Source organism: Lepidochelys kempii, chromosome 15 (assembly GCF_965140285.1).
Source record: "Lepidochelys kempii isolate rLepKem1 chromosome 15, rLepKem1.hap1, whole genome shotgun sequence".
Lineage (NCBI taxonomy): Eukaryota > Metazoa > Chordata > Testudines > Cheloniidae > Lepidochelys > Lepidochelys kempii.
Window position 1 is genome coordinate 32,524,605 of NC_136394.1, and position 25,860 is coordinate 32,550,464.

General features: G+C 38.2%; 1 protein-coding gene across 1 annotated transcript in view; it reads right to left on the reverse strand.

Annotated features, from left to right (window-relative positions):
• PITPNB (phosphatidylinositol transfer protein beta) overlaps positions 1-25,860 on the reverse strand; it is an 81,253-nt gene that overhangs the window by 15,830 nt on the left and 39,563 nt on the right. The window contains exon 8 of the mRNA XM_073313640.2: positions 12,770-12,847. Coding sequence (XP_073169741.1) covers positions 12,770-12,847 — 78 coding nt within the window. The remainder of the gene's footprint in view (positions 1-12,769; positions 12,848-25,860) is intronic.

Consider the following 25,860-nt stretch of genomic DNA (forward strand, 5'->3'; position numbering starts at 1 on the left):
CCAAGTTATGAGTGGACAAAAAAGTTACGACATTTCAGAAGGTGCTAAACAACCACTTGTTAAAGTGCCATAACAAACAATTTGGCCAACTAACCCCCACTTTCAAAATGAAATATACTCAGATAAGGGACAATGTCTGTAACAAATTCTGTACAGAAGCAGAAAACTTTTCAGAAATTTGGAGTGGGTGGGTTGGCAAAAAACAGACATAACAGAAACTGTCCTACAACCTTCACTGAAAAGCTTCTATTGTGACTTCACAATATCTGCCTCCTGTAACACTAGTTACATCAAAATATATGTAAGCCGTTTGTGGTAACAAATAGGTCCATTAATTTTTTTTCCGAACACACACAGGTAATTTTGTATTTATTAAAAATACTAAGGTGGTCGACTAGTTTTGTGACCAGGTGAACACAACAGTTAAATCCTGCTTTCAAGGGTAAGAGTGCAACACTACACTGATTTAGCCAAGATTCAAGTTTTAGCCTGTCAACACTGAGGAAAAGGAGATGCATCTTATTTTAAAAAAAAATTAAAGATGAAGAAAGACCTCCCTAGGTCTCAGAGGTATAGTCATCCAAGACAGAAGCAAAGCAATTTGTGATGTTTTACCTTGTAGCAGTTTATTAAGTAGTAACAGTATTTCACTACATCATAAAATATCAGTTACTTAACAAGGCCTGATTAGAAGAGAGAGTTAAAGCATGAGTTGTCTTTCCCATGGGATTAGTCTGCATGCTGTTTTCTTTCTACTTGCCTAACAATGGAACTCTGGACTTTGAATTTACACTTCTGACAGCAATTCCCTGGTGAAACAAAATTAGTTAGCTTAAAAAAAAAAATCTAAAGTTACAGGTGACCAGTATTATCTGGGGAGATAAGGTTTGGGATGTCAAAATAGAGTCCGATATCTACTGCAATCTTTGAGTCTCAATCAAGCTTGACAAACACTGCTTATGCTTTAATTAAAATATTGAAAAACTGCAGTTTATTTCCAATTAGTGGCCAGTTCCCAGAACCACATGGATACTCTCAGTGGGCCAGACATGCTCCTCACCAACAAAAAAAGCTACAATGGCACTAACTGACTAGCAGCCTTAGAGACAACAGGCTGGAAGGTTGCGGAGATAATTCCTTCTCACACAAGAAATGGCCTCTTCATATTAAGAGCGAGGCACTTTAATGGGGAAGTTTTCTCTGTTGCCCATAGTGCGGACAGAGGATTGTCTTCTCCAGCACTGTCACAGCATAAAAATACAAGAGTGACTAACAAAAAGTAAGGTTTCAGAGTAGCAGCCATGTTAGTCTGTATCCGCAAAAAGAACAGGAGTACTTGTGGCACCTTAGAATCTAACAAATTTATTTAAGCCCATGAAAGCTTATGCTCAAATAAATGTGTTAGTCTCTAAGGTGCCACAAATACTCCTGTTCTTTTAACAAAAAGTAAATTCATGAGTACTCTTCACATTGCCCTCTTGATCCCAGAAAAACCAGTCGGGCCCCCCAAAAGAAAGCCTGGTAATGTAAATAGACCACTCAGCTCGACATGCCTGTAACTGCAAGCCCAAAGTGCTGAGCCTCTTTGAAAGTGAATCAAAGTTTGTGGCCCTGCACTGTGGTCTGCCTCCTCACTCTGGTCATAGAGCCTGCGGGTCACTGGAGCACAACAGAAACACATTCTCTTAACCCACATACCACCTACTGTCAGACAACTCACACGGAGCCCTTTAAGGATTGCAACACCCAGGGATCTGTGACCTCAGAGGCGATTCCAGATCTCTGCAAAATAGTTAAGAAGATGGCAGTTTGCTGACCACTTCTCTGACTATTAGTAATTGGCACTGAAGAAGAGGAAGTTTAACACCCCGTCTCGTGGTCTTTAACTGCACTGAAGCCAGTTTTAAACATAGGACCTAGGTTACAACAGGATTTCTAAATTCACTGTGAAAGGTGAGTTTTAGGATGGCTTAATTAATTTAGAAGTCCAGCGTATCAGGTGCTGAACTCTAGAGAGTTCCAAGAGGAAAGAGCCTTTAGTCTGGGGCACCATTTTAGCTGACTAGTCCTGATCTGAAAAACAGTTTTTACTGCAAAGTAGAAAGGCTATTTTGGCATTTTCAAATAACTCACAAAAGCAGCAAGTCAAAGCACAATTTCAGCTGAACAACAAATGTAATTCACCCAAAATGCCTACAAACAAAAGGAGAGTGCCACAAGGTCAAGAACACACATTGAACTCCAAGGCTTCTGTAATATAAAAAGGCATGATTACACAACTCCAGAGTTTTCATGATCACCAGTTTATAACTGTAACATTGGTAAGCACAGTAATACTTCGGTGCTTCACATGGTGAAATTATGTAACAATTTATAAGCCCTATTTGCATGCCATGGCAGGCTTCACATTAGAAAGGGGCTTCAGAGAGAAAGAACTTAATTTTTTTTTAAATGGGATTTGTATTATTCACTGAAGTTTCCCTACCAATGTCACCCTTGATTAACAGGGACACTGATTTATTCAGCTAGGCTTTTAAACAAACCTCAACATTAATGTGATATTTGGTTACTTCCTTGTTTGCGCACATGCATCACTGATGATTACAAGCCTCACGTTAACCTGATGCTCCCTCTGCCATAACTGCACTAGGAGAACTCAACACCTTGTGGTTATTTGTTAAGTACAGACTAGTGATTTAAATCCAGATTCTAGAACTGGGAAGATATTCATCACCCCATGCCAAGTTTTAAGACAAGTCATATTTTGGACTAAATGCCTTGGTACATTCAATAGAACCTGAGTTAGACGTGACTTTTATGAAGTCCATTATTCTTACACACCTGAAGTCACAGCATGCCAAGTTTATTTTGTTAGAGAAGCAACAAGTACTTCAGTTAATATATTTTCAATTGAAATTGTACATTAGGTTTGAAATTAGTCATCCTAATTAGGACAGAGAATACATTAGATTTGCTTTGTTTTCTGGACATCAAGAGTATAAGGGCAATTCAACAAGTGACAGCAAAGTGAAGTTCAACTAATTTGCTTGACAATATTTATTCTGCTTCCAAATATCCCTCTAACTGTACTTGAACCTTGTGAGCATTTGTGATAACTTCATGCTAGAGCACATCTATTTTAGGCAAATTATTAAGAATACTAGCATCCATTTTGTCTGTTCCCTTCCATGTTAAAATTAAAATCGGCTATTAAAAATGAATATAAAAATTCTATTTCTTGAGGAAAAACAAAAATAAATATTCAAAATTATTTGCAGGGGAAATTAAGCAATTTTAGTTTTGGAAAGTATTTTGCCTAGCTCCTCCTTCGACTATATGCCTGTCCATTCTTAAAAACGACTAATATGTAGGTTGTTTTATAGGAATGTTTTTCCATTTACATATGATTACTGCAACATTTACAAACACCTTAACGTCAAAATAATTTATAGTGTTCTTTACCTACAATTTATAAGGTTTGGAAGCACTTCTTGCAAACTGTTAAACCCAGCCTATAAATATACTGCACTAAGAAATTACTTTTTAGTTTACATGATCCAAATTGGAGACCCTCTGAAACAATCACATGAAAAACACAATTAGTGGAGGCCTCTTTAATACCAAGGTCTTTGAACATATTTCACTGAAACGCTATTAGCAAGACAGAAGAACTATTAAATTAGAATAATCCTGAAAAATGTGAATATCACAAAACTTATTTTATTTGGATATTCCTTACTACTAAGCAGTTGCGAAGTGACTCCAGAGTATTTAATGTACATTTTATTTTTGTTGGATTCTTTAGATTCTGTATGTCTAGGTTTAAATGTAATCCAAGAGGCTAAACCGTGTTTTTAATTTAACAATGCATATTAAGTTACTCTAAGGCCTCTTCTGCATACCAAAGGGAAAGTAATGTATATTTGGGCTATATAACTAAACAAAAAGCTGTGTGTTTGGCTAGAATAGGAAGCAGTCAGTATATGAAGACCACAAGTTCTCATTTCTTATATCTATGGCAAATAGATCAGAAGGACTTAAAGGTGGAATGCCAGACAAGAGTAAAATTAATTTTTGAAACTAATTCTTTTTAACATGAGATTTTCTGCTGAACATTTTTTAGATATTTAAAAATATAGCAAAAAGAAAAGGAGTACTTGTGGCACCTGAGAGACTAACCAATTTATTTGAGCATGAGCTTTCGTGAGCTACAGCTCACTTCATCGGATGCATACCGTGGAAACTGCAGCAGACATTATATACACACAGATCATGAAACAATACCTCCTCCCACCCCACTGTCCTGCTGGTAATAGCTTATCTAAAGTGATCATCAAGTTGGGCCATTTCCAGCACATTTCCAGCTGCAAATGGCCCAACTTTATGATCACTTTAGATAAGCTATTACCAGCAGGACAGTGGGGTGGGAGGAGGTATTGTTCCATGATCTCTGTGTGTATATAATGTCTGCTGCAGTTTCCACGGTATGCATCCGATGAAGTGAGCTGTAGCTCACGAAAGCTCATGCTCAAATAACTTGGTTAGTCTCTAAGGTGCCACAAGTACTCCTTTTTTTAAAAAAAATATGACACTCTAGAGCTGAATTATGTGCATTTACTACACTAATTTCTCACTACAGAGCTCTGGTTATCAGTAGTAAGTGAAAATAAGTGTATCCAGAATTGATTCTTATGTTCTGTTTACAAACAGAAGATTTAAAATGCAATGTTTCCTTTACGTACTGAAACTGCACAAATCTTCAACCCAGGTACCACTAAAAGAGGGAAAAGTGAGAGGACAGTTTCAACAGCCAACCTCCAGGACTCAAAAATCTTGAGTCAGGACCAAAAATCATGAGTTTGGCTTAAAATAATGAAATTAAGAAATAATAAATGTTGAGTTTTTATTTGCCTTTCAATTTTTTAGCCTTTAGGGAATGTTTTCAAGCTTCTATGCATCCACGAGGGCTAGAAGGTTACTTTTTAGAAACCGAAGCTTTAAGAAATAAACCAAATATTGTAAGACTCAGAATAAAGTAATGAGATGGAAATACTGGAGCTTTCTGTTACCGAAGGCAGAAGTACAAAGAACACTGAGGATGAGAATGCAGAGAGAAGGTGAGGTTTATTTCTCCCAATTTGATCAAGGTCAAGTGTTTCCGTTACTTTGATCAGAACAGGAAAAATTCCATCTGAGTAGGTCACTGCTAAACATTAAGGATGTATAAGGGAATGCATGAGATTCTGATACGCCAACACCTGCCCCACATCTAGAGTGTACTAATTCTCAGAAATGACCTGGTCAACTTGCAGCTTTGTATAGAGACCCGCACTTTGACCACCACTAGGAATTTAAATAGCAAACAAGCATCGCTGAGACATTACAAAACTGTGGATAAGCAAAAGGAAGGGCATGGTCTGTCAGCTCCAGTTGCAAGTCTGCTGTTAAGCATATCGAGGCAATTTGGAAGTCCAGGAGCAGCACGGAGTCTAGAAGGACCCTGAGGCTATGGACCGCTGATGGTTAGTCCGACCCTCTTCCACCCTACCTCACAACCCTTAGATGTAGCAAGCAAGATGTTCCCCCAACCAAACCCCCACAGGCACCACATGGGGCAGGAAGCCCCCACCTCTTCAGCAAGGGAGGAAGAAAGGTCAGCCAGGCCAGGTGCCCTAACCCCAGAGACCAGTATATGTGGTAAAAGTCCAGCCCCACTCTGGGATAACAGCCTTCTCTTGCTGTTTGCTAGTATTGTTAGCCCTGTAGCTCAAGGGGTAGAGGTCTATTACAGAACTAACTATGTGCATGCATTAGGATACAATCTTTAATTACATGATCACATACTACGTTTCCACAGTACCACAGCCTCGATATGCACAGATTGGATGAATAAGGGACAAGAATTAAGGCTGTGTAGGCAACTGTAAATCTGGCATTACTTCACTTCCAAGTGCTTGACTTTGCAACTTAAGTCACATTATTTTAATGTATTTTTGCATGTAATATAAATACTTTGATAAGAGATTCCTTAATATTCATTGAAGCTCAGTAAACCAGGCCCCATGTATTAGAAGAGATGGAACCTTTGATGCAAAATATAACACGGGTCACCATTTTGAAGACAGAAAAACATGTGATAATCCCATGACAGAACTGTTGTAACTCTGACGTATACTAGATAACCGTGGTAAGGAACCTATTATTTTAAATCAGGCTCTCTTTTAGAGAGACAAGTGGATGAGGTAATATCTTTTATTGGACCAACTACTGCTGGTGAGAGAGACAAGCTTTTGAGCAACACAGAACTCTTCTTCAGTTCTGGGGAAGGTACTTAGGCTTGGTCTACACTACAGCTTATGTCGGCACAACTCGTATCACTCAGGGGTGTGAAAAAACCATCCCTGAGTGACATAAGTTACACCAATGTAAGTGCTCATGTGCACAGCACAAGTTCGGTGGGGAGCTTCTCCCGCTGACGTAGCTTCTGCCACTCACAAGGTGGTTTTATTATGCTGTTGGGAGAACTCTGTTGGCGTAGAGTGTCTTCACCAGAGGTACTACAGCAGCAAAGCTGTCTCAGTACAGCTGTGAGGCTGCAGCACTGTACCTATAGACATGGCCTCAAAGTGTCACAGCTAAAATATAGGGTGGAATACATTGTTTAGCATAATCAAACAATGGTGTCCTGTGATGTCCAGGAAGTTGATGTTATTATGGTAACAGGTTTTAGAGCAGTAGCGTGTTAATCTGTATTAGCAAAAATAACGAAGCTTTTGTGGGTTAGAATCTGATGAAGTGGGTTCTAATCCACGAAAGCCTATGCCCATATAAACTTGTTAGTCTAAGGTGCCACAAGGACTCCTCCTTATTTTTGCTATTAAGTTAGTGTTCTAGACTAGAGTTTAATGGATGGGTGGTGGTGGAAATCTGTGAGGGAGTTTAGGTCATCTGTCAAAAGGATGAAAACATCACTGATGTATCTCAGGTAAACCTCTGGTTTCGTGGTGCATTTGTCTAGAAATAATTCTTCAAGGTGGCCCATGCAGGCAAGAAGAAACCATGTTATAACATGATTACTGCAAGTGTGTTGTGGCCCAGAGTTCAGTTATTTTTGTAGCACAAATGCACCATGACTAGCTGATTAAAATGCTAAGCACTTACTGCGGTAACACTTTACATATAAAAAACATGACACCTCCAAAGAAATAGTTTTAACATTCAAACTAGTGGCTTCCTGATGAGAGCCATTTTTGCTTGATGTTTTAAACAATCTACAGATAAAAAAACTTAAAGCAAAATCTCTAGAGCAAGCACTGAATAAATCCTTATTCCCTTGATGCTCCTGACTTCAAAGGTAGGATTAATCAATCATTTAATGGTTCCACAGGAAGCCAAATATCAATTCACAACATTTCATTTCATGTTTTTCACAAGATATTTAAATTAAGTTCATGAAAACATCTGCAAACAGAGAGACCATTACATCAAAATGTATATATTTTTTATTTCAATGAATATTTCATCATTTCTAAGAAGCTTGATAACTCCAAACGGTCTTAGAGTGCAAAGCCAAAGTCTGCTGCAGGAATGATTAATGCAGGAATATGGGCATCAGAACTACTTTGCCTTTGAACATTATGAGTGAAGTGTGGGATTCTTTTTAATGTCATCAGTAATACCGAACACTGTGCACTCTTGTTTGAAGACAGCAGAGACGTAGTTGGACTAGTTAATACAATTAAATCAAATTTCCAGATAATTCTATACTAAAAGATAGGCTATGAGCATTCTTTGAGGAAAGGAGATCTTGCTCCAGACCAATAGCGGTACATCAGAATTATAATGTTTCCACCTCTCGCTGCGTTTTCCTGGGACACTGAACACTGCAGAGTACTGGAAGGCGCACACACAGAGGATTGTTTTCACTTGGGTTTTTCTACAGTGCTCATCACTGTAGGATATGAGCGTTGAACAAGATGCCAAGATCGGCATACTGACCTTCAAGAGGATCCTACTCTTTGTCCACTTCCTACAGCCTGGTTAAGCTCGGTTAATACAAACACTTGTTATCACAGGAAACTTTTGCAAAGAGGCCTTGCTGCATGCTCAGAAAAAAAAAAAAAAAAAAAAAAAAAATCAGCCAGCCCCTCGGACCCAATCTACTCTTCTCTGGTAGCTGGTTCCATCAGTTTCCTCAATGAATGGAAAATGCATCCACCAACACTGCATCTTAATCCCTTGATTCTACTGAGGCTACAGAAAAATTAAGATGCAAATTCAATTAATTTTGGGTGATGCACCTAATCCTTCTGTGCAAATAAGTCACTAAATTGGCCATGAACACCTATCCACATCCATGATTCATGGTAGTGGAAAGCCCTTGCCGCCAAGTTACACGTTTAAACAAGAATGCTAGCTTGATGTTTTGAAGTCACCATATCTTTCCTCCTGGGAACAGCAAGCAGCTAGTGTCAATATTTTATCCCACAAACCAGTACACAGAGCATCAACTGCTGAAATCCCTCTCCCAAGGAGTCCCCTGTACAAGCACTCATTACTAAGCCAATAAGCTGCTGGTACAACATTGAGATAAATACAGCTTTTCAGGGTCTGCACAGCCTGACTGTCAGGGGATCCACTCTTTCACCATGCTGTAAATCAGGATATACAGCCACAGACACTGCCACCAGTTCCCATTAGGTGAGCAATTTAGCCTTACTGTGCCTTTGAGTTCTTTAAGGCCTGGTTTACGCTTAGAACTTGGGGCAGTTCATAACATTCAGAGCTATTACTTTATGCTGTCTGCAGACTCAAGTACACTCATTTCACATTCTGATTCTTTGCAACCAAAGAGAGGAAACTTTTTAAAATGAAATCTGGGGACAATCATGCAATACATTTCTACAAGAAACATGCAGCCAGCTGAGGACAAATCATCATACCAGACCAGAGCAGAGCATATAAAATCATATCAATGTTTCACTTCAAATCTCACCTCATTTAAAGCACCATCATTTGAACTTACTCCCACACAGGACATGCAACACCGCAGAACACAAGTCTCAACACACCCAAAAACTTAAGATCGCTCTACCATGAAGCCACACCCACACTGGCTCAGCCTCTAGCTGAAGTATATTTTTATCCTTCTATTCGAGGGCTGCTTACGTAAGCTGCCCCCAGATGGCAAATTCTAATCACAGCTTCCGAGATGAGCAACCATTCTGAGAAAGACAGAAAGCTACCCATGCTAGATCAGACTACTGGTCCATCAAGTCCAGAATACGACTACTAGTAAGGCAGCCACAACCTGATGCTTCGGAAGGCAAAAAAGACAACACTATAAAGCACCTTGCTGACTGTACAATGCAGAAGGAGCTGAATTATGGGTCCCAGCTTCTGTGAGAAGATTTCCAAGGCAGGTCTGTATCTCAAGAATGAAACAAGGGAGCCACTACTGTATCTGGATGACCACCTATCAAGTTATGCACCAAAATAATCCCAATAAATTAAGCCTGTTTACACAGAAAGGTGACACTAATATTAAGAGCTTTCAAAGAATTTAATATTTCTCTTTACAAAACAAACCTTTCCCCACATAAAACTAAGAGAAAAGCTAAAATTCAATCAACCCAGGCACGATTATTTTTTTTTTTTTACTAAACATGTGAATAAGCAGCATGTTAATGCAATTAAGACCACCACTATGGTATTTGTAGCCATGACTACTGAGACACAGGCCTGAAGGCTCTGCCTTGAGGCAAAAATGTGAGTCAAGTTACTGTTTAAATCACTCTCATCACTATGTACACAAGCCGCGTAATAGAAGGTTGATTCCTAAATAACGAAAAATATGAAAGACACGTATTCCAAAGGATAAGTGTGTACATGTATCAGAAGCAAGAGTTCAAGAACCCAAACGCACACCTAAACAAGGTGTATGATCTCATCTAAACTCATAAATTAAGCACAAGCATAAGCAGCTCCATTGTTGCAGGGGCCTCAGTGAACTATAGCACTATGAGTTAGAGTACCAGACACACAACAGGGCAAAGAGAGATTGGGCTTTGCTTTCATTCAACTGTTGCTTTCTTTGTTTTCGTTTACCAGCACCTTACTTTTTCCTTCCCCACTGGCCACTTCCCTCTTATTTTTATAAATTCTTCTTACTCAGCTCCTGTTAGTCCAAGGAATAAGAGTGAACAGAGTTAAGTTTCTTTGGACAAAAAGGGAGTTAAGTGTCTGTTAATGACATAGTATTAGGGCTGTCGATTAATTGCAATTAACTCACGCAATTAACTCAAAAAATTAATCACAGCTTTAATCACATTGTTACAGAACAGAATACCAATTGAAATTTATAAAATATTTTTGGATGTTTCTATTTTTTCAAATATATCTATTTCAATTACAACACGGAATACAAAGCGTACACTGCTTACTTTACATTATTTTTTATTACAAATATCTGCACTATAAAAATGATTGATAAAAACAGTATTTTTCAATTCACCTTATACAAATACTGTAGTGCAATCTCTATCATGAAAGTGCAACTTACAAATGTAGATTTTTTGTTTTACATAACTGCACTCAAAAACAATGCAAAATTTTAGAGCCTACAAGTCCACTCAGTCCTACACTTCTCATTCAGCCAATCACGGAGAAAAAAAAGTTGGTTTACATTTACGGGAGATAATGCTGCCCACTTCTTAATTACAATGTCACTAGAAACTGAGAATAAGTGTTTGCAAGGGACTTTTGTAGCAGGTATTTCAAGGTATTTACATGCCAGATATGCTAAACATTCATATGCCCCTTCATGCTTCGTCCGCCATTCCAGAGGATATGCTTCCACACTGATGATGCCCCTTAAAAAAATAATGCTTTAATTAAATTTGTGACTGAACTCCTTGGGAGAAGAACTGTATTGTCTCTGGCTCTTTTTTACCTGCATTCTGCCATATATTTCATGTTATAACAGTCTTGAATGATGACTCAGCACATATTGTTCATTTTAAGAACACTTACTGCAGATCTGACAAAACGCAAAGAAGGTACCAATGTGACATTTCTAAAATACCCACAACACTCAAGCCAAGGTTTAGGAATCTGAAGTGCCTTCCAAAATCTGAGAAGGATGAGGTGTGGAGCATGCTTTCAGAAGTCTTGAAAGAGCAACACTCCAAAGTGCAAACTTCAGAACCCAAACCACCAAAAAAGGAAAATCAACCTTCTACTGGTGGCATCTGACTTAAGATGATGAAAATGAACATGCGGTCTGCCTGCACTGCTTTGGATCGTTATCAAGCAGAACCCATCATCAGCATGGACGCATGCCCTCTAGAATGGTGGCTGAAGCATGAAAGGACATATAAATCTTTAGTGCATCTGGCATGTAAATATCTTGCGAAGCCAGCTGCACCAGTGCCATGAGAACGCCTGTTCTCACTTTCAGGTGAGATTGTGAACAAGAAGCGGGCAGCATTATTTCCTGCAAATGTAAACAAACTTGTTTGTCTGAGCAATTGGCTGAATAAGAAATACAACTGAGTGGACTTGTAGGCTCTAAAGTTTTACATTGTTTTGTTTTTGAATGCAGTTATTTTTTTTTACATAATTCTACATCTGTAAGTTCAACTTTCATGATGAAGTGAGCACTGTACCCTCTCTATTCTGTATTATAATTGAAATCAATACATTTGAAAATATAGAAGACATCCAAAAATATTTAAATAAATGGTATTCTATTTATTTATTTAAAGTGCACAGTTCATTTTTTAAAAAAGCGTGCAATAGCCCTAAATAGTATAATAGGATACATAGGGCTTGGTAATCATAAAAGGTGGCAAGGTCCCAGACTACAGAACCTTGCAATATAAAATGAGATACACAACAACAAAGGATCAGGAGGACAGACAATGGGTCATACAATGCTAAGAGAAGCTGAGTAATGGAAGGTTTTGTAGCAGCAGGGATGGTCAGATACCAAAACAAAAACTCTGGGAGGCATGTTGGATTCTTTGATCAGCCAGTATAGAAAATTTGCCTCAAGGAATCCACACACAGTCCATAATACACTTCTGATATCATTTTGATGCAGAACCAGGGAAAAAAAAAATCAGTGAACCAGCATATTTTTTTTTGTTTACCAACTCGTGTAGTAAATGTTTGTATTTATAAAAGATGCACATCCAGATAAATCAGCCTCCCAATAGCACCCCTCCAAATACAATTAAACAAGGGTCAGAAAAGTTAAGAACTTGTTCTTATGATCTCTTTTGAGAAAGTTAAGTTAGCTAATCATCAGATGTACCCAGGGATTCTTCAAATTTAAAAACACAAAGTTACTCCCAATTATAGCTTCTTGCAGTCTAAAACTACTTCAAATGGCAAACCAGGGACAGTGTCTTTAGGACATGGACTCACATAGAATTCATTGTAGTACGAAATTCAGCTGTGCATTTATAACAAAGATGTTATTACTTTTTTCAATATACCAATTCCGTAATTAACCTTATGATCCCAAAAGATTAAATCACTGTCTATGTTTAACATTAGTACAGTATTTTTGTAATAGTTACAGACTGGGTATATTTTGTTTGCTAACGTAACAGATGCACTGACTTTATTTAACTGGATTTGAAAAGGAAAGAAACTAAAGTATATTCCTGCCATCTCAGTATTAACTTAAGACACCACAAACTCTTCAAATGTTTACTTTCTGCTGATGAAGTCTTTGTAAGGCAGTAAGGTCAGTTCACAATACCTTCCAGTTAGGCCCCAAAGGTCCTCTCTTAGTCTTCACCGACTGGAACAATACTGGGTCCTCATCAGCTTTATAGTCCTGAAAAGAGAAAAAGCTAGACAGTCAGAGGAAAAGCTAAGACACCACCAGAGCAAAGCAGCAAAATTACTGAACCAAATGGGGATAGAAGGGACCTCAAGAAGTCATCAAGTCCAGCCCCTGCACTGTGGCAGGACCAAGTAAACCTATCCCATCCCCGACAGGTGTTTGTCAAACCTGTTTTTAAAAACCTTCTAATGACAGGGATTCCACAATCTCCCTTGGAAGCCTATTCCAGAGCTTAACTACCCTGAAAGTTTTTTTGTTTGTTTTTTTAATACCTAACCTAAACCTCCTTTTCATCAGAAGGAGGATTAAGCTTATTACTTTTTACTACCTTCAGTAGACATGGAGAATTGATCAACGTCTTTTTTTTTTTTTTAAACTGCCCTTACCATATAGTAACTCCTCACTTAACATCCGAGTTATGTTTTTTAAAAATGCAACTTTAAGCGAAACGATGTTAAGCAAATCCAATTTCCCCATAAGAATTAATGTAAATAGGGGGAGTTAGTTATCCAATAGGCCAGTACCCAGTCAAAGAAGAAAATTAGATTGATTTGGCATAATTTGTTCTTGACAAATCCATGCTAGCTGTTCTTTATAACCCTATTATTCTCTAGTTGTTTACTGATTTAATAATATAAGCCAGTATCCTTCTGACGTTCAGCTGGCTAGTCTATATTTCCGCAGGTCCTCTTTGTTCCCCTTTTTAAAGACAGATACTATGTTTGCCCTCCTCCAGTCTTCTGGGACCTCACTTGTCCTTCATTACTTCTCAAAGATAATTGCTAACAGTTGTGAGATTGCATCAGGTAGTTCCTTATGGATCCTAGGATGAATTTAACCAGGCTCCGCTTACTTGAATACATCTTATTTATCTAAATGTTCTTTAACCTGTTCTCTCGCTATTTTGGCTTGCATTCCTTTCCCTTTGTTATTAATATTCATTGTATGGAGTATCTGGTTGCCATTAATATTTTAGTGAAGACTGCAGCAAAATAGGCATTGAACACCTCAGCTTTTTTAATGTCTTCAGTAATTAGCTCTCCTTCTCCGATAAGTAGCAGTCCAACACTTTCCTTTGTCACTCTCTTGCTTTCAATGTATTTAAAGAACCTCTTATTGCCTTTTATGTCCCTTAGAAAGGCTACTGCACAAAATACCTATTGATTTTGTTCCTAAATTCTTGGGCTATTCTATTTACTTCTTAGCAATTTGCTCAGTTATACTTTCTGTATTATTCCTGTTTGATTTTCAGGTCACTAGAGCTCCTGATGAAGCCATATTGGCCTCCTACTATTCTTCCTATCTTTCCTTTGCATCCTTTTGGGGCACTCTGGAACAAGGTTTTTTTTTATTTGTATTTGGTCCCCCCCCCGAGTTGCTTCTCCATTGCCTGTAGACAAAGACCTTGTTACATGTTTACATAACTAGGATTCAGGAGTCCCTTTCTGGACCAATACCCCATGTATTAAATACTGTACAAAATCAAAGGTAGACACTATCCTTGGTCCACAGAGTTTACAAACTGAATTGACAAAGTATACACATCTATACATGAACTGTTTTGAGTTATAATTACGTAACTATCAAAATTTCCGCAACTCCCCCTCAGGCTAGTAATCACACATTGGCTGATTTTTTACATTACGGCGGAAGTAGGTATATAATATTTGAGAGGGAAGGGGCAGATATCCAGTGCTAGGCATTTACACTACCCTCAGATTGTAAACTACTTTGAACAGTTCACTTTAAGCAAGAGCACAGAACATTTTCCCACCAACTTACACACTAAAATGAAGCGAAACAAGACCAAAGGTGCTAAATGTTTACGGCCTATAATTTACTTTAAGCATTTCTATAGGCCTCATGTTTATAGTATCTGAGCACGATATTGATTAAGAAGTTAGGACCTAGGAGTGAAACCAAAGGGATAGAAGCCATCACCAACAAAATGCCAGACAGTGAGAAAGAAAAAAATAACTCCTGGAACATCTTCAGATGTTCATCAAATTGGTTTTAAGAGGTTTTTGGATAGAATGTCCCATGACCAGAAACAAACTTGACTGTACATTTGAATTTATATTTACATTTAGATGCATTTATAACAGTTACACATCATTTCATGTAGTCAAAATTCCTTATAACCTATATTTTCTTCCATAAATTGTGCCTAATTTAAAGTACCATGTAGGAAATGGCTTGCAGGAAATCGGAGTTCCAAAGCAGATGTGTAGTAACACCGTTGGCATTCTCATGTGTCTAGTGTCTGATGGCAATATGCGCAATCAACTTGACAGTAAAAACTTCACAACCAGTGTTTTCTCACTTTTGCACTGGAATGCGTAATCACCACACAGCCCAATATATCGCTGACCCGCTTAAAAATATTAACAACTGGATCCAGGGACAGTTATTTCACTTCTGACCAACAAAGCTAATATGAAAGATGCTTGGCCTTTGTTGATAAATGAGTATCCACATCATCTGTATTCTGGATGTGATGCCCATATGATGCTGCTTTTCATTTGGTTATTAAGACAAGACAACTTTCTCATCATGCGTCAAAAATCAAGAGCATTTTCAAGTTTCTCAAAAACCAAAAAATATATACTAGCAGCCATTTTTCAGCATCATTTAGTATTTTACCTACACTGAGGAAGCCTTGACATACTCAATGGGTATCTATTAAATGTCTAAAAGATCTTCAAATATGCAAGAAGTCTCCTCAATCAGCTGCTGCTGAAGAAGGGATGGCTGGGTGTTACCTCCAAATCAGCACTGACATTCTTGAAGATGGTCTTTTGGATGCAAAACTCTAAATTCATTTTATTGCTCGAAACCATAGCTCAGTCCATTCCAAATATGGAAAATTACAGTTCTACGGTGTCTGGTGCCAAGAATGAGTTCCTGAACATTTATGAGAACACCGAACACGGTTCACTTAAAAATGCTGAAGAAAAAGATAATAAAATAGTATCATGGAAAAAACAAGAGATCACTACTGGACACAATCTTGATCTAGGCTTCCAGGGCCAAGACCTTTCTGACAATGAATTCGCTTCAGCTTGTGACCTCAAAGTGGCTGTTACAATTTTTAAAGACTATACAAATGAACAAACAATTCTCATGGAAGTAGCAAGTTATAAAGCAAGAAGTATCCCCTTAAGTTGTAAAACAATGTGGCATGCAAGCTCAGCAGTTGAAGCTAAACAGCTTGCTCATTCAGCATAGTGGAAAGGGTTGCATTTTAACTATGAAAAAAGAAAAGGAGTACTTGTGGCACCTTCGAGACTAACCAATTTATCTGAGCATAAGCTTTCATGAGCTACAGCTCACTTCATCGGATGCATCCGATGAAGTGAGCTGTAGCTCATGAAAGCTTATGCTCAGATAAATTGGTTAGTCTCGAAGGTGCCACAAGTACTCCTTTTCTTTTTGCGAATACAGACTAACATGGCTGCTACTCTGAAACCATTCTAGCTATGGTGACAAAAATTATTTTAACACTTCCATACACTACTGCATGTATGGAATGAAAACGGTCAGTTTGGGGAGTCATCCAGTCAAAAACCAGAAACAGATTGAAAATCTCTACTGCGGGGACACTGGTCACCAGGTATCACAATTTAAGATTAGAGAAGAAAATGGCAGCTGAAGAGTTGACTCAATATTCACCAGATAAGAGGAAGAAGGAGATTATGAATTTGAAGATGACAAGGATATAGATGAAGCAATGGAAGCAGATTCAGAAAAAGATAATAATGGAAAAGCAAGATGGTTGAAAAGGAAGACTGAGCTACTGATGAATTTGAAGGCAATGACCACAAAGATATAGATGAAGTAAATAATGAAAAGCAAGATGCCTGAGGACTTGGCATGCTGCCCATGTTGCATAAATCCACTAATGACTTCCTACCCTTTATATTTGTTATTTGATTGTTTTGTTTAATTTTCAGTTCTTTTGTAACTATTCAGTCTTGAACAATATTCACATTTAAATGCTAACTTATCATTGCTAAAATAAGTTTTTTAGTAACTTCATTTAATTTTTATCCTACGTTCAAAACAATTAGATACAAAAGTGGCAGACTATTAAAAAACCCCGAGACAAGAAACAGAGAGACACAGGGGATATAACTATGACAATGTAAATGAAGCTTTTTGGTTTATATCATTTTTTTAAAAGATTGAGGGGATAGGACTGATGCCTAATCAGGATAAGATTTGTGAAGTGAGAAGAGAGAACTATCACAAAGAAGTTACAGGTATTTCCTGAAGCCTGCCTCAGAGGCTGTTGCAGGGAATAATGTTTGCAGAGTGTTTTGAAGATGAAAAGTGAAATTAAACTGTCATCTCTTTTACTGCATCCCTTAAGTGCTATCAATCCCTAGGCAGAGACACAGCAACTGAATCAAACAAGTCACTTAATACTAAACTTAGAACACCTTCCTTTCCTCCTTCCTAGAAAAAAAGTTTAAGACAACCAGATAAGGGCCAATTGCAGGAAGTACATAGTTTAGAATAGTCCATTTTCTCTGTGGCTAGATCAGGTCCCAGTAGTCAAGAGCATGAGCAATTGTATTTGGCACAAACATATAATATAGCACTCAGGATCTTATAATACAAAACACACAGAGTTGTTTATACAAAGTTATCTTACTAACAGGAACTGCCAGAACAGACTAATACAAGAGCCCACCTAGCCCAGTAACCTGTGTCAGAGTGGTCAGCGCTGGATGCTTCAGGAAATGTTACCAAAAATTGTGGACAATTATGGAATAACTCTAAATAGTAGTCAGTGATTGATTTATCCCATAAGGGTTTATATCACTTCAACAACAAAAAACATCCTGACTAATGTAACTGCAAAGGTGCCATATAAAGTATCTAATCCTTTCTTTCAACCATCAATTCTTAACCTCAGTGATCTCTTTTGGCAGATTTTCAATTTCACTGGATTTACCGTTGATCTTGTATTATAAGACAGGGCAAGTAGGAGCTCCCACCAGGTCTTCTCTATACCATTCATTCTTGTTGAATGCAAGGCAAAGTCACAATTCAAGCTGGAAAGAACAAGCAGCATATGATGGTCACAACCCTGGTGAGCATTTCTCAACCCATCAGAACCAGTTCAGTTTCTTCATCCTCTATTTGCAACAAATGCCACAGGAACTCAAGAGACAGAAGTACTAATTTAAGACTGAAAATTCTGTAGCTGGCATATGCATCCATCTTTCACTACACTGAAGTTAGTGTCATACCATCATACAAAGAACTCAACTGCATACTGTATTTTTAAATCTAGAATTCTCCACTACAGGTAGAAGGGAGCTAAAACGAGCTCCAATTTGAAATTTCAGCTTCACAGGACCATGGCAGCCTATTCAGCTGCCAAAGTGCAGCTAATAAGCAAGCTAGTAAGTGTTGTCTGATAAAACAGGATGCAACACAGCTAGTTATTCCTGCAGAAGAATTTTCTGTTAACTACCATTTTATTGGGTGGCACGAGATGAGCATTTGCAAAACGAAAACAGTTTGTCTCTACGTTTTAGTGGGTGGATAGAAATTTAGTTAGGAAGATTTTTACAGCAAATCATTCAAAAATATAATTACAAAGGTGGATAAAGAATAGAATGAAGTTTTCAGGAGAAGAAAATCTAGTCAGGTGGGTTTAAAAAACATGTTTGGGCTTGATGAGGATTGTAGGCTGAACATTAAGTTGGTCTGGTGCCCTCAGCAAAGAAAGGGGGACATCAAAATAGATCTGCAACCGAAGGAATCTCTCTCAAATCACTTCGTGCTGCTTATTCACATAATGAAATTAAAAATAAATACTCTAATTGTGGCATTTTAGGGCTGGTCTACCCTGGGAACTTCCATCAGCAAAGCTATGTCTCTGGGGTGTGAAAAATCTACCTCCCCCGAGAGATGTAATTAAACCAACCTAACCCCTAGTGTAGATAGCGCTGTGTCGATGGAAGAATTCTTCTGTTGACGTAGTTCCCACCTCTGAGGGAGGCAGATTATCTGTGCCAATGAGAAAACCCCTCCCATGAGTGTAGATGCTACTTATGCCAAAGTGCTACAGTGACAGCAGTTTAAGTGTGGACATACCCTCAGTGATGACGAATGTATTAAGCAGAGAAACTGGATGAACTGACAGGATGAAGAGATGAGATGAACTGGGTTTACAAAAATCTTCAATAGCAATTTTAAAATGAAGTTAGAAAAAATAAGTGTTATTTGTTTAACTATTTTGGTTGCACATTTAAGTCTCTAAGTTAAGTCCTTGTCTGGTTTTAGTCAGTTCTTACTATTCATTTGCTACACAAATTAAAGCCATTTAGGAGGTCAGCATCGCTGCTCACAAACTTAATGGGAAATCTGTGCTTTACTACTTAATCAAAATAGGAATAATCAAAATGGAAACTAATTAACTATGTGCACAGATCCACTGGGAGCAGAGGTTATAGCCCATATTATTTCACTGTTAAGTGATGTTGCAATATTCTGAATGACAAACCGGTTTTATATACATAATCAATGCCATATAATAAGGCATTTTAGAATCGTGACAGATTTGAATCATTTGCATTAAGACAACAGTCCACATGGCAATGTAAAGAAAATTCAAAATTCTTACAGAATTGGTACACTTTGGTATTTTTTTGTTTTTTATAATCATCTCAGGAGAGACTGCTTCTCTTACCTCAGTAGTCTACTACAGTCAAAGCAAGCATTATCCAAAACTAAGTTTTTGAAGACTATGAACTTAGCTATCAAGGTAGCTAGTCAGCAAGTCAGAGTGGGCAACAGATTAGTTTAGAAGAACCTAAAATGTTGGAGTTGGACTTAAACACTGAGGGGTTGCATAGGATGTTTTGGAGCAGCTCAAAGCCAGACACAACGCCACACTGTTCATAAATACAAGGTATTGTTTGTTATTAGTTATCTATCACCACTGCTTTTACTTCCAAATTTCATCCACAAAAGGTGAAGCTCGTGTGGAAAAGAAAAAATTTGCCAGTGACAATGAGCCACTGCTCATGCCGCTTCATATGAAAGGCAGCAAAGATTCACTGTCAAAGAATGCTGTGCAGTTTAGCATAGAACATGCATAATTGTTACCACCTTAGAAAGTGGGACTGTCAAATCCACTTCAAAACCTAGCAGCTAAAACAGTCTCTTGTTCAGACACTATTTCAAAAAGTGTGTAAATAAATCACTAGACACCTGTAATGTTAACCACCACTTACTAATGAGACAAATGACTGGGTTGATTTAAATGACAAAGATGTATCTAATTTTATAGCTACAATGAAGCCTGACTTCAGCAACCAAATCCAAAGGACTAGCGAAAGTCTGAACAAAAGAGGTGGGTCTATCAACTGGTCAGCACTAACTAAGGATATTTTTAAAAGTCCTCAAGAGTGGGGTTGCCTGTTGGAGGTCCTGCTTAGAGTAGTTTTCATCCAGGTGTATAATAGGTAAGGTACTTTACCAATACTATTGTTAGTAATTGCCAGTGATACCACCTATAACCCCCATTTTGTGAGCTTTAGAATGGAAGTAGGAATTGACCACAATGGAAATTTGACATATGCCTGAGACTAACTTAGATTCTTCTTCCTCACTGTAAGAATTCATAAGAGGAGACACTGCGAGGTTGTTGTCTTTTTGTAGAAAAAGAAGTTGTTTTAAAAGTTATAAAAATGTTTTCATAATTGTATTTTAATATTGCAGTAAGAACAGATGAGGGGGATGAAAGATGACTAAAACCACAAATTACTGAAGTACAGTTGGAAGTAATGACATTAAGAAAGGAAATGTTAACTTGACATCTTTCTAGCAGCCTGGTTAACAAGACTATGGAAGATCATTAGGCTAGAAAAGAGGTCAGACAATGCAGACTTTGCAGTGGTCTATTACTTATTTCTTGCAACAGATGAACTGGAAGACTCAGGAGGTCCTCTTCAATCAACTGATACCCATGGAAAGTCAGCTTTTGCTCATGTGCAGTTTTCACTACTGATACATCTAAACACAGCACATATCAACAAGATAAACTGGAGAAGCTGCTCTGAAGCTATTCTGGGCCACCAAATAAATACACTTAAAAACAAACCATGAACACGTATTCAACAGATTGCACATTTCCTTGTTCACCGGTGTATTCAATATGCACTTCAAAAACTGCCTAAATACTTCTTTATCCAAAGACTCAGATGGCTCAAAAACTGTTTTCATGTCTAATCATCATGTTTTATAACCTTTCATGAAGGTTTTCTACCTCACCTGTCTCACTTCTGAACAAAAATTATACAAAAAAGTTTGAAAAAACATTAAAAGCCCAAGCAAACCCACTAACCAGACAATTCTACAAAAGTGCTCTCAAAGATGTTAAGTTTGGTCAGAGTGCTTTATCCACTACACGGACAAGCTAAGGAAGAAGCATAACCACTGCACGTTTGCATTCAAAAAATCAGTGTCTGTTAAATGTATACCCACACATTTAACCCTGAGATTGAGTTACTATGATAATAATCCCAGTATCTGATACAATAGTAAAATATTGACTTTTTAAATATCGAAGTTTACGTTCATTTGTGATTTTGCTGGAATACAGCAGTGAAAGTTGTTGCATGTTTTCTTTCTATAAGCGTATTGCAGTGAGCCAGTACATTCCTTCATATATGACAGTTTCAGCATACAGTATGCAACCTTAACTCCCAATTATAGCTGCAAATGAGCAATAGCATGGAATGAGACAGCCTGCTGGCTTTGTTAATATTCTGTCTTTTAGGATCCCACAGGGGAAAGGGAAGAGCGAACGTAAAGAAGCCCTTGGCTCATGGTTTATGGTGCTTGCCACCAGCTGTAGACTTCTCATCTCATTAGTTATTTTTGAATACTGGGGGTGAAGACAGCTGTAGCCTACTTGAATCTCCAGCTCCTGGGTATTTTGAAGGCTGAATTTGGTATGCACTTTCTGCAATCCTTTGGAAAGAACAAAAGCAAATTTGCTTTGCAACAGAAGCATATTTTAAATGAGTTTCAAGTTACATTAACAGTACAGAAGTGTTCTTATTCTCCAAGTTATTCTGTGTATTTAATGTTTTTAAATACAACTTTGATAAACAGTAATTAAACTGTTCGTGTTGACTGCGTGGCATAGGAGAGAGGGGTCTAACTATATAAAATTATATTAAGGATTGAATAGAATTTATTCAAGAAATTCTCTAGACTATTATTAAGCTATGTAAGAACGGTAGCATATTAGGTTTAGGGATATACTAAATGAAGTTTCAGAAATTAAAGTTGGTTTATACTGTCATAAAAGCTATTCATTCTCAAAAAAAGCAAATACAATAGGAAGTGAATGAATAAACACAGATGCACAAATCCTAGTTCTTGCAAATAAGAACAGTCTTTGCATTTGGAAACAGTCTGGAATCTCCTAGGATGGTGGTGACCTAAAGTGCTTCAAACGTGGTCTGTACACATTCTGAGTGAACAATGGCACAGGTCACTTCTGGTGCATACAAGCGCCACCAACAGATTCTCCAGCTGCATCAGCATCTACTCTGAAGTGTGCTGCTGACCCACAACCCTGGCTGGAAGAATATCCCCACTGCAGCATTAGACTTTATTTAACTGGAATGTTATAATAATATATTTCGATATTTATTTACTTCTCAGTAGAATTCCTTGGAAAAGGGAGTGCGATCATTTTAAGGAGCCTAATCCTATGATCTGTATTTCATGGTTAGAGAACAGGCTAGAAAAGCATTTTTAGAGAAGCCAGCAAATGCACAGAATTGAAATGAGCCACTGGAAACCCAAACAAACATGGCTAACACTGGAAATAGCATCCAGAATCTGGGCCAGAAGTTCTTGCTAGATATGCTATTCTCCTATTATAGAAGCATATTCTCCTTCTGGATATGTTGGGAAACTACTGACAGAACTGGGGATATTATTTATTTGCATAAATATTATTGCAGTCAGGGCTCCAATGTGCTAGAACTGTACAAGCAGTTATCAAAAGGATAGTTTCTGTACCAAAGATCTTACAGTCTGGATTACAATTCACTCTATTAGGTGACCAAATACAAGCAAATGGAGGAGGTTTATAGAAAACAGATCCTGTCAAACTAACGTGATCCTTTTTTGATGAGATTACATATTTGGTTGATAAAAGTGTTGATGTAATGTACTTAGGCTTCTGTAAGGTTTTTGACTTGCTACTGCACAACACGTTGATTAAAAAACTAGAATATAAAATTAACATGGCACACGTTAAACAGATTAAAAGCTACCTGATAGCTCTCAAAATGTAATTGTAAATAGGGGATTGTCACTGAGTAGGTGTGTTTGCAGTGGGGTCCTGCAGGGATTGGTTCTTGACCCTATGCTAGTTAACATCAATAAACTGGAAGAAAACAAAACAAAATCACTGAAAGTTGGCAGATGAAAAAATAATTGGGGGAGTGGTAAATAATGAGGACAGGTCACTGATTTAGAGCGAACAATATCACTTGGCAAACAATATGCATTTTTAACATGACTAAATGTAAAAGTACACATCTAGGAACAAAAAATGTAGCCCATACTCACAGGATGGGGGAACTCTATCCTGGGATGCAATGATTGAAAAAGATTTGGGGGTTGTGGTGGATAATCAGCTGAGCATGAGCGTCTACTATGATGCTGTGGCCAAAAGAGCTAATGCAATCCTGGGATGTATAAACAGGGGAATCTCAAGTAGGAGCAGAGAGGTTATTTTACCTCTGTATTGGGCATTGGTGTGACCTCTGCTGGAATACTGCGTTCAGTTCTGGTGCCCACAATTCAAGAAGGATGTTGATAAACTGGAGAGGGTTCAGAGAAGAGCCAGGAGAATGATTAAAAGATTAGAAAACATACCTTAGTGATTTAGCTCCTTGAGTCTATCTATTTAGCTTAATACAGAGAAGGTTAAGGGGTTCCTTGATTACAGTCTATTAGTAGCTACATGGGGAACCAATATTTAATTAGGGGTTCTTCCATCTACCAGAGAAATGGATATGATCTAATGGCTGGAAGTTGAAGCTAGATACAAACTCAGACTGGAAATAAGGCATAAATACTTAACAGTGAGTAATTAACCACTGGAACAGTTTATCAATAGTTGTGGTGGATTCTCCATCACTGACCATTTTTAAATCAAGATTGGATATTTTTCTAGAAGATCTGCTCTAGGAATTATTTGGATGCAAGTTTTGTATAACAGGCCATAGGAGATCAGAATGGATGATAATGATTCCTTCTAATCTTGGAATCTATGAAGGTGGAGGATGAGATAGCAGTAAAACTAGCATGTGGCCACCTGCCTAGTAGAATAATTCAAGTCAGATACACACTAAACTTAGAAGTATAAAATCAGTTACCAATTCAAGTTAAGTTTACAGAATCAACTATACCAAATTATTAGAAGCTAATTACCAGGAGACCTGTGACAGTCATTCAATAGTCACCTGATCAGAACAGTGAACCCTCTGAGACTTTTAGGGTTTTTTAAATCTTTAAAAAAGTATCAGCTGAGAATTTTAACAGTTAAGATTTGTGCACATATAGACTTTAGAAGACAGGCTTTTGTTGTTGAAGAAATAACTGTTTATTATTGTTTAATTGTCTCAGTTTCAATTATCTGCATAAAATATGCAATTATGCAGAACAATTTGCAATGGCCCTTATCCCATTACACAAATGGATAGACATTGTTATTGTAATATGCTGGTAACACAGCCTTTCATATTCATAGTTAAAAACTCCCCAAGCCCAGTGCTCGTCTGCCTCCTGCAGTAGTCTGATGCTTCTTATTTTAGCCACCCTGTCCTCAGTACCTACTTCTACCTCGTTTCCAGAAAAAGAGCCAGGGAACTGCATACATGAATATGCGCACACTCTAATACGCATCCATATGGTTAGAATCTTTAAGGACTACTCTAGGACTGGAAGCCTGGAGACATGTAGGAGTCCTCCAGTGTCATAACAAGATACACCCTGCCTAGAGTCCATAGCCAGAGACACAGCTAGAGCAGCACTATGTAAGCACTCACTCTAGCTATCTCTATGCTCATGGGTTGTTTGGGGAGCATGCGGTGTTGAGCATGAAAACTCACTGGGGAAGGGAGGCAGGCAGAAGAAATACAGGTAAGAGGAGAGAAGCCAGAGATAATGAGATGGGAGCCAGAGAGAAGCAGAAGGGAGGGGACCTCAAGGGGACAGAGCTACAGAAAGGGGAGAGAGAGAGAATCTTTGGGAAGAGTGTGAACGTATGTAAATGAGGTAATACATATCAAAATGGAGATTATGGTGTCATCTCATTTACATACGGTCTCCAGATTGCTGGACTGCAGTCTTATCTTGTATGCTGAACCCTCAGCAATCAACCTCTGTGTCAACAACTTGCCCAGGTAAGGCCTGTTGGTTGTGTGTGTGTGTGTGGGGGGGAGGGTGAGAAAACCTGGATTTGTGCTGGAAATGGCCCAACTTGATTATCATACACATTGTAAGGAGAGTGATCACTTTAGATAAGCTATTACCAGCAGGAGAGTGGGGTGGGAGGAGGTATTGTTTCATAGTCTCTGTGTACATAATGTCTTCTGCAGTTTCCACAGTATGCATCCGATGAAGTGAGCTGTAGCTCACACAAGCTTATGCTCAAATAAATTGGTTAGTCTCTAAGGTGCCACAAGTCCTCCTTTTCTTTTTGGTCTGAACGTTTCACGCAAAGCAGCAACTATTTCAAGAGAAAATCAGCAGTGAGCACTGTAAGGTCCTTTCTGTACTACAACCACACTCAGAGCCCCACTTAACAGCGTGGCTCCCATCTCCCACATACTGTTCTCTCTAGAGTGCGACTAAGACCCCTCTTCGTTTTGCTTCGGAGTTAGCCTTCAGCCAAATGACTCTGCCATTTACCGACCCATTCCAGCAGAGTTTGGCCACTAGTTTTATTTCAC